This window comes from Arachis ipaensis, chromosome B5, assembly GCF_059453495.1.
Source record: "Arachis ipaensis isolate K30076 ecotype BB chromosome B5, ASM5945349v1, whole genome shotgun sequence".
NCBI lineage: Eukaryota > Viridiplantae > Streptophyta > Magnoliopsida > Fabales > Fabaceae > Arachis > Arachis ipaensis.
Window position 1 is genome coordinate 37,123,472 of NC_142440.1, and position 9,667 is coordinate 37,133,138.

General features: G+C 36.7%; 2 protein-coding genes across 3 annotated transcripts; both read left to right on the forward strand.

Annotated features, from left to right (window-relative positions):
- Positions 1-779: 779 nt before the first annotated feature.
- LOC107643528 (serine/threonine-protein kinase PBL35-like) lies at positions 780-4,921 on the forward strand. Of its 2 annotated transcripts, XM_088486336.1 has the most exons (7): positions 951-1,070; positions 1,476-1,714; positions 2,477-2,820; positions 2,920-3,055; positions 3,495-3,631; positions 3,718-3,841; positions 4,211-4,921. In XM_088486336.1, the coding sequence occupies exons 2-7, from the start codon at positions 1,480-1,482 to the stop codon at positions 4,720-4,722; spliced, it is 1,488 nt and encodes a 495-aa protein (XP_088342462.1). In that variant the 5' UTR covers positions 951-1,070; positions 1,476-1,479; the 3' UTR covers positions 4,723-4,921. The 2 variants fall into 2 exon arrangements, with proteins under 2 accessions (XP_088342461.1, XP_088342462.1); XM_088486335.1 differs by having other exon boundaries at positions 780-1,714.
- Positions 4,922-7,725: 2,804 nt separating this feature from the next.
- Positions 7,726-8,751, forward strand: LOC107640520 (uncharacterized). The gene is made up of 2 exons (XM_016344035.1): positions 7,726-8,413; positions 8,510-8,751. The coding sequence occupies exons 1-2, from the start codon at positions 7,726-7,728 to the stop codon at positions 8,749-8,751; spliced, it is 930 nt and encodes a 309-aa protein (XP_016199521.1).
- The last annotated feature ends 916 nt before the right edge of the window (positions 8,752-9,667 follow it).

Genomic DNA, 9,667 nt, shown 5'->3' on the forward strand with positions numbered 1-9,667 from the left:
ATAATCAATTTCGTTTTGACTCAATTGACAATCTGAACTTAAACTATTCATTATCTTCAACAACGAGATAACTGATGATAGAGGAGAAGGAGGAAAGGGAAGGAGGAGAAGAAATTCCAATGAAAAAAGGAGGAAGAGGAGGAGGAGGTGGTTGTGTTGGTGACGATGATAATGAAGAAAAAAAATAACGAAAAAGAAGAAGAAGAAGAAAAACGTACAGTAACAACAAAAAAAAAAAATGTGTGCGCATAAATATAAATAACTTGTATAGACTTGTATAGTAAAATGACTTGCCAATACTAATAATAATTGTGAAATATGTCAAAATATTAAATATGTTGGTCTTTTACTTAAGGGTTTGAGTATTGTTTAGAAATAACCAAGATATATTACAAATGTAATATATGAAAAATAATATTTGAAGAAAAAAACTGAACACTGCTTTTCTTTTTTTTTTCCCCTTTAATTTAAACATAGTAGATAATAAAGGAATAGATCCCTTAATTTAAAATATCACTCTATGCATTTCAAAATATTAGACTTTCATGATTGTACAAAAAAAAAAAAAAAGAAGAAGAAATGATTTAATATTTTAGATTTAAAAAGTTCAAGTGGGCAACTAAATGTCCTTACCTTTCAAATGACCATCCATTTAATTTACAATATGTTAAATTTTTTTAGAAGAATAATATTCTGAATATTTTTTTTAAGGTAATTTTATTCGAGTACTTGAAATTAAATTTCATAAAAGATGTATGGTAACTTATGTGTTCATAGTTAGCTGCAGGCGACGAACAGTTAGTATTTCTTTTGTAACGGCTTGTACATTATTATAGTATATAAACAAATATTACAGAAGATATTTAATATTGATTGAATTAATTAATTAGATTAATTTGCCAACATTTGTTTGTTTGTCTGTATGTTGGTTTGTTTGTTTTTCCTTTTGCAGCATTGTGTTTGTGTAGCAGTAACGAGGGACCCTCCAATCACTGAGAGATTTCTCTCTATTCTTTGAGCTTAGCGGAGTTTTCTGAGTTTCATCTCAGCTCTCAGCTCTCAGCTCTCAGGTATTCTGCTCTCTCTGCGAGTGTTTTCTTTCTTCGTTAAAAGCTGCCACTTCACTCTCTCTTCTCTTCTTTTACCCTTCCTTTCTCATTTCCCAACCCATCATCCTTCATCATCAATCTAGGGTTCAAGTTTCTTCTTGTGCTTTTCCCACCACCCCTTTTCATTTGGGTACTTTGATCTGTTTCATGTGATCCGTTTCTCTTTCCTCTTGGGTTTTCTCAGTTGCACTGTTTTGAACTGTTCTGATATGAAAAGTTGTGATTTTTAGCCCCTTTTGTATCAAAATTTTAGTGGATATGGTGGTGGGAGAGTAGGGGAATTTAAAAGTTTTTTTTTTTTTTTTTTTGGGAATTGTGGCGGTGGTTTTGGTTTTGATGATATCTGGGGTTTGGTCTCTTTGCTAGAGCCATGGGTTTGGGTGCTGAGAATGGTAAGGTGGTAGATTCTTGGGATGTGTGTAAATCAAAGGGGAAGAAGAAGAGTAAGAAATTGAAGCAGAAGGAAGGGGAGGTAGTGGTGGATGAGGAAGATGAGGAGTTTGAGGGAGAGACTGGGTGTTGGGTTAGGCTAAGGTTCATGGGGAGCTGCATTTCTTCAAGACCCAAAGTTGATAACTCAGTCAGTGGCACCACCACTCATGATGGTAATCTATCTCTATTTCCTCTTTGAGAGTTGTTATTACTTTTGTGCTTAATTTCTCATGATGTGCTTTGAAGGTTCCTTGTTGGTAAATGTGTTTGTGGAATGTTTTTCATTGCACACAAATGTTACTCAAAGGTTGTATGTTGCTTTACCTTTTTGTCTGGTTTGGTCTGCTCTAGAATTCTTCCAAGTGAAAATTTACCATACTTTATGAATGTGAATGATGAACTAATGATATGCCGAAAATGAAGGTGTCGGATTAGTTTTGCTGTGGCATCTAATCAAAACAATATTGAGCAATTTGAGATCTAGTTATGTTAAATAATTGACATGGCCTATGAAAACAGGTTCCAGACACAGGATTAATATGTTAATCCTATTAGATGTGCTGTAATCTCCATCATTAAGGTTTTTTTTTTCTCCTCTTTTAACTGCGTGTAGCTTTCCGAGTTCATGAGTGAGAAACCAATGTTGATTTATATTTTAGATTAGCTAGGAAAGTGTCGCATCTGAAGCTTTTGTTAAAGTACATAATATCAGATAAAGTGTGTATTAGAACAGAAGTTTATCCTATTAAATGTTTGAAATAACTGGATTTCAGAAATGTTGTAAAGGGGTTAAACTATTTTTAAGTTCAATCGTTGGTTTAACAAATAAATCTTGAGTTGGTACTTATTTCCCCATTTTGTCCAAGTTTGAAAGTGCATGATGCTACTTTAGAGCTTGTTCTTATAATCTTTTCTCTCTTTGGCTTTTCTTTTAGCTGAAAGTAAATCAACTAGTGATACAAGTAGAGACCAACGAAGCGAACCGACGGCCCCAGTAGTCTCATCTACGACCACTAGCAATGCAAGCAGTTCATCAACTTCTAAACTCGAAGAGGAGCTTAAAGTTGCCTCCAGGCTACGGAAGTTCTCTTTCAATGATCTTAAGTTGGCAACGAGAAATTTTCGGCCCGAGAGTCTTCTTGGCGAAGGTGGGTTTGGTTGCGTATTCAAGGGATGGGTTGAAGAAAATGGAACTGCTCCAGTGAAACCTGGCACAGGGCTTACCGTTGCCGTAAAAACCCTCAACCATGATGGGCTCCAAGGCCATAAAGAATGGCTGGTTTGTATGCTTTTAATTTTACTTTATTTCTTTCTTTCAAATATTCCTGTACAATTGCATCTTTTTTCGGTTTTGAATTCTTGTTGGTTCATGTTACAGGCTGAAGTAAACTTTCTTGGTGATCTAGTCCATCCACACCTTGTTAAGCTTATAGGGTACTGCATTGAAGATGATCAAAGGTTGCTAGTGTATGAGTTCATGCCTCGGGGAAGCCTAGAAAATCACTTATTTAGGAGTAAGCAACTACTTTTGACCGATTAGTTTCCACATTTTCTTTTCCAGCAATAATAGTTGGACCATTCCTGCACTTTGAAATTTTATATCATTGAAATGACAATGTATTTTCACCTGGAAATTAGATTTGAAGGCAGAAGCAGAGGTGTGCTTCTTAATTCTTATTTATATGTTCTAGTACTGACAACTGAGTGATTTAACAATAATGTTTAGTTGTCAATTATACTATATCTCACTTTATTCTTCCCCGGACCTTGCGTTAACGCGGGATGCTTGTTTACCAAGCTGTCCTTCTTATATCTCACTTTATTCCTGTTGGCTTTAGCATTGTTGTATATAACATGGGTAGATTGTGAACATAAAATTAACTTTTGCTCTGTATTGTATTTCGATTGTTTATCCTTGTTGATGTTCTCATGTAGAAATCATATCGTGTGTAGGATCCATGCCTCTTCCATGGTCCGTTAGGTTGAAAATTGCACTAGGAGCAGCTAAGGGTCTTGCTTTTCTTCACGAAGAAGCTGAACGACCAGTAATATATAGAGATTTTAAAACTTCAAATATATTATTAGATGCAGTAAGTGCAAAATATTGCCCAAAATTTTTGCCCCCTCCCCCCCCCCCCCCTTCTTTTTTCAGTCTTGTAATATCATGCCAATTCAGGAATACAACGCCAAGCTCTCAGACTTTGGACTTGCCAAAGATGGTCCAGAAGGAGATAAAACCCATGTGTCTACCCGAGTGATGGGAACCTATGGTTATGCAGCACCGGAGTATGTCATGACAGGTAAGTTTAGTTCAATATGGCAAGTCCAAAATTCAAGTATTAGCTGTTATTTATTGGTGAAATCACATTTTTACTAGGAATGACTCTCCAGACTGAAATATTTTGAATGTAATTCCTTATGAGATTGTTAAGTTTTAATGTTTGGTACACGATTGTTGTTGAAAACTCCAAAATCAGGTTTCCGCATCGCTTATGGGAAACTAAACATGCTATTAGTTGTTTTCCTCTGAAATCACATTTATTGTTCAGATCATTATGTACTTGGAGTTTTGATTATTGTAGTTGTCTGCATAAACTTTCAAAAAGGTTATGCATACATTTTGCTGATAGGATTGCGCAGTTGCATAATTTAAGATACTCGTGTCGCAGGTCATCTTACATCAAGAAGTGACGTGTATAGTTTTGGAGTGGTACTACTTGAGATGTTGACCGGAAGAAGATCTATGGACAAACACCGTCCCAATGGCGAACATAACCTTGTGGAATGGGCTCGGCCGCATCTGGGAGAGAAGAGAAGGTTCTATAGGCTGTTGGACCCTCGCCTTGAAGGCCATTTCTCCATAAAAGGAGCTCAAAAAGCTGCCCAAATTGCCGCTCGCTGTCTTAGTAGAGATCCAAAAGCCAGACCCCTAATGAGTGAAGTTGTAGAAGATCTAAAGCCTCTGCTAAGTCTTAGGGACATGGCAAGCTCTTCATATTACTTCCAATCGATGCAAGCTGACCGCTTTAGCCCTAGTCCAAATACCCGAAATGGGCGGACACAAGGAGTGTTCCTCGCCCGGAATGCGCAGAGGAGTCTTTCAATACCCCATGGTATCCATGCCTCTCCATATCACCATCAGTTTCTGCAACAATCACCAAAACCTAATGGCAAAACATAAGCTGGCGAGAATTCTTTCCTTTTCACCCTTTCTTCTTTTTCGAGACTTCTTATTTTCCTCCAGTATAGAATGTGCCCTTGTGTCAAAAAACCATTTTTCATGGACAACTTGAGATCAGACAAAGAAACATGCTGCTTTATGATGTATGTTATGAGTATCTAGTAGAAGCTATTGAAATAGCTTTGTCTTGTGTCAAAAATTCTTAACCAGTATGTTTCTTCAGGTTGTCGTCGTCATCATCATCATCGTCTTTTTTTCTTCTTTTTCTTTTTATAATGTTTTTTCTCGCTTTCTCATGAAACGTTCTCTCTTTTAAGGCTTTGCATGTGTGGCATATAACAATGTGGCTTTCTTAAATTAATATAGGCATTTGTTAACAGAAAGATAAAAGAAGCAGCTTTGTTGCATCAATCTGATGTCAGCTATTTGTTCCTATTTGATCCATGAAATGGGTCTTCATATGCAGCAAAGGCTCATTTATTACTTTATGGCATCTTCTATTAGTAAAATAGTACAAACTTGTTAGTCTGATCATCGTTGATGGCTTTAGTTCTTATCCTTTTTCTAACAATCATAGATTATGCTACGGATGAGATTTAAGCAATGGATATTACTATACGAGGAGTGTTAGGGGCAGCAGATTTTGTGGTTGTAGCTATTAATTAGCCATCAATAGTGTATTTTTAACGGTGTGAGATTTCATCTAATGATAGACAATTATTCATTTTCTTTTTGCTGGCTAAGTGCTGGCCAAAATTTAATAAATTTGTTGGCCCTCTAGACTCCCATTACTATTATTCTTTAAATTTCCCTTAATATATTCAAACAGTCGTTGCTGCTCCTAAATTTGAGGCACCAAACTCCAATTTGCACACCCCAAATCCATCAAGGATTGTTCAAGTGCATTTTATCGTATTATTTTTTAATTTGATTCATTGCATTTTTGACATTCTCTTTGTTTATGACGCAATTTTACTTTTGTGTTATTATCTTTCACGCGTGTTATTGAATAATTGCATGTCGCCTTTAATTTGAATATTATTTAATCGTTGATTCAAATCGATGCCAGTAATACATTTCCTTGAGTTGTATGTTAAGTATAAACAGTAACGGATCTAGAATATTTTTAGTGGGACAAAATATATATAATATAATAATTTTTATAATTATACTATAAAATTATAAAATATAATTATTTTTTAAATTATTTAACCAACTGTTGATCGAAAAATATTTTCGATGAAAGTAAGCTGACTCGAAATAAGTCAAAGACAATTTTTCAAGAAGATGTACGCGTAAGCATGGGGTTGTAAGTAGTTGGCGCAGATTGGATTTCGAGTGACTTATTATTTGAATAGGCTTAATTGAGTAAGCTATTCGAAATGGATGATCGAGTAAGGCATTCGAAAGGCAGGTCGAATAGTTGTGGTAGTGGAACAGTTAAAGGCTTCTACCACACGAGAAAATCATGGGAAACGTCTACAATCAAGCGGCGGGAATAGTTATCGAAGAGAAAGCATATGAAAGTTCAAATTTGTAATTAATTGTCAGTTACTAAAGGTAGATTATAAATACTAGGAAGCCTTAAAAAATTGGGGTTGGAACTTTTACTCAGAAAAACACTCAAACACACTCACATCCCAGTGAATTCCTGAGTCTGCAATCGAGTAACTTTTCTATAGGGTTCCTTCCATCTTTTCATTCTTTCAATTTACTTTTCTGTAAATTTAATATTTCAAGTAAATTTACTTTTCCAAGTGTTCTTTATTTTCATTGTTCAATTTATCTTTCTGCATTTTAATTTCGCATGTTAAAGTCCTTTGATCCAATCAAAGGCATTTTATTGTTTTCCTTTAAATTTCAATGCAGATTATTTTCTATTTGTAAACGATTTTCCTTTAAAAACTTTATTTCTTTTTTATTATTTCTTCAATTTACAAGGTTTAATTTATCATTTCTCTCAAAACTTATCTAATGGAAGACACTTTGATGCACTTTTAGAAGAACTGGTACCTGCAAAGAGGAGTAGGTTTCGCTCCCAGACTATTAGAATCGAACCACCATCGATTTGCTAAAAATCGACAAAACAAATTGGCACGCTGGTGGGACAGTTTTTTAAATCGAAGTGTCTCAAATAACTTTTTCCAGTATTACTTGGTGTATGCGATTATGGAGTGGGAAAAAATCATTCACATGGCTGATGAGATATCGATTGTGAATGGTGGTTCATCCACTAATGATAGCATACCTGTATCTGTGCAACAGGCCGACGTGCCTTCACGTTCGGAGGCTGTAATTGGAACTGAAAGTATAGCAGTCACGACTGTTCAGATTGGAAGTGCTGGACGTAATATTCGTCCACGTGGCCCTGTGCCACCATATCAACCTCCATTGACTGCTGGTTGGCCTCCTTACGATCTTCCTCCTGGTTATACCCCACCGGTGAGTGGATTTATTCCACCTATCCGCTTTGGGAATGCAAATGGAGTAAATGATACTCAAAATCCACAATAATATTCTGAGTACTCTCGTGATTTTAATGTGGGCTCCACGTCGAATGCCGCTAATTCAATGGCAGTATATCGACAACAAGTGAAGGAGAATCACCATGACTTCGTCAATTTATTGACCCAACAAATGACTACAATTCTGAATCCCATGATGGCTGATCATGAATCAAAATTTGAGCGTCTTGCTAGACAAGTCCAAAGGATCGCTTGAATTGTTGATTATGATGATGGTGAAAGGCATAATGTCAGGGGAAATAACGAAGGAGTAGAAAATATTTTTCAAAACGAAAACAATATCTTGAATCAAGAAAACCCTTATGTAGTTTCCCGAGGTCAAAATGCTTATGATGTTTTAGCCAGATTACGTGCTAATCATGGTGGTGAGTGTTATCAAGTCACTAGAATTGTGGAAGAAGTTTTAAATCGAGTTGGGCTTAATATTGGTTTTATGAATCGACCACATTTTGTGTCCACCTTCCCCCAAGTTATTCAGATGGCTGAGGTGCCAAGAGGGGTGAAGAGTCCGAAGATAGTCACAAAATTTGCTGGTGAAGTTGGAGAATCAACTACTGAACATGTTGCTCATTATTTGGTTGAAATTGGGAACTTAGCTGATGATGAAAATTTGAAAATGAAGTTTTTTCTATCTTCATTGACGAAAAACCCATTTACTTGGTTTTCAAATCTCAGACCAAATTCGATCACAATATGGAATCAGTTAGAAACTACTTTTCACACTCAGTTTTATCGAGGGGAGATGAATGTAGCAGTTACTGATCTTGTGGCTTTGAAACGTGAAGATGGTGAAACCATCAATAATTATTTAATACGTTTCAAAAACGCTAGAAGTAGATGCTATGTGTCATTACCCGAAAGTGAGGTAGTGAAAATAGCAACTATGGGGTTAGGATTTTATATGCGCAGAAAACTGCTCAATGTGCATATTCCTGATTTGGCCCATTTGGCTGAAAAGGTTCGACAGACCAAACTCATGAAAAAAGAAAAAGAAAAGTATAGAAATGAACAAAGTTCAAAGAGTAAACCCTTTACTCGAAAAGAAAAGGTCGCTTATGTAACCATGGAGTCCTCAGAGGAGGAATTCGACTTTGAAACAGAAGTCGATTTGGCTGAACTTAAGAAAGGTCCTCCATATGTTTGTTCTTTATTGAAGAAACTTCCAAGTAGTGAAAAGTCGAATGATTCAAAACTGAAAAGTGGAAAGAAATATAGTTTTGATATTTCAAAATCTGATTAGATTTTTGATGTGTTACTTAAAGATAAACAATTAATTCTGCCTGAGGGTAGAACTTTACTTTCTGTGAAAGATTTAAAAGGAAAGCCTTACTGTAAATTTCACCAAGCAACAAGTCATTCGACTAACAGTTGTGTTCGTTTCAGGGACTTGATTCAAGAAGCGATAATGGAAGGACGATTGAAATTCGACGATGGCAAGAAAGAGATGAAGGTTGATGTGGATCCCTTCGAGGTTGATGCCAGTTATGTCGAACCTTGTTTTTGAGTGAACATGGTTGGCATGTTCTATGACTTTGATGTGGCTCTTGATGATTTCGAGTCACAGGTGAGATCTGTATACCCCAGAACAGGGGATGGTTTGCTGGATGTCTTGGTTCAGCAAAAGATCAAAGACCGAAACGTATCTCTGTGTCCACGGTGCAATGCTGTCTTTGATGCTGAAGCAGCAGCAATCTTTGAAAAGGAAAGGATGAAGAAAGAATTGGCTCATAGAGAAGAGCAAGCACGCCAGAGACAGCCGATTAGGCGTATGGAGGGTTCTAGCTCAAAGAACCCTCAAGAAAATGTGTCTACACCTTTAAGCCGGTCCCAAGCCATAGGTGTTCAGTGGATTAGGAATTGTCAAGAATTCCAGAGACATGATCATCTGTATCGACGTAATCCACAGTGGGGGCATCGAGCACCTTCTCAAAATCAGTATTCTTACTATCGAGGTAGTGCCAGGGGTTATCCGCGAGGAAGAGGAGGAAGGAGAAGTTTCAATCAGAACAAGAAACTTTCGATTGAGGTAGGCAAAGAGCTAAGCAAGGGGGCAATGCCTTTTGTGCATTCTCGAATTATTTTTCCTTCTGATGGAGAGACTTACCCCAAGGAGATTCCATCACCTGCAAAGATGGAAAAGGGCAAAGCAGTAGCCCAATCTTCTAGAGTCGATAAAAATAAGGATGTCGATGTTGATGAGGAATATTTTGATGATGGGGATGATGACATGGTAGGGACGATTTCGATCATTCCAACCGAATATTTGGGGGAGTATGAAGGTGACCACAATGAAAATTATGATTTGGAGGATGAGGAAGCTTTTTTCTTTATCCGAATTGAGGATGAGCCGGGTTACTTCTTGCGGCCTACTGAGAAACAGATGTCTCATCTCCGCCAACTTCATATAACAACTACTTTGA

Bases quoted from the DNA above. Each gene is read 5' to 3' on its own strand.
- LOC107643528 (XM_088486335.1), top strand. From the start codon at position 1,480: ATGGGTTTGGGTGCTGAGAATGGTAAGGTGGTAGATTCTTGGGATGTG. The intron at 1,715-2,476 runs GTAATCTATCTC...CTTTTCTTTTAG, and splicing joins TGGCACCACCACTCATGATG to CTGAAAGTAAATCAACTAGT. The intron at 3,842-4,210 runs GTAAGTTTAGTT...CTCGTGTCGCAG, and splicing joins ACCGGAGTATGTCATGACAG to GTCATCTTACATCAAGAAGT.
- LOC107640520 (XM_016344035.1), top strand. From the start codon at position 7,726: ATGGCTGAGGTGCCAAGAGGGGTGAAGAGTCCGAAGATAGTCACAAAA. The intron at 8,414-8,509 runs GTAGTGAAAAGT...TGTTACTTAAAG, and splicing joins TTTATTGAAGAAACTTCCAA to ATAAACAATTAATTCTGCCT.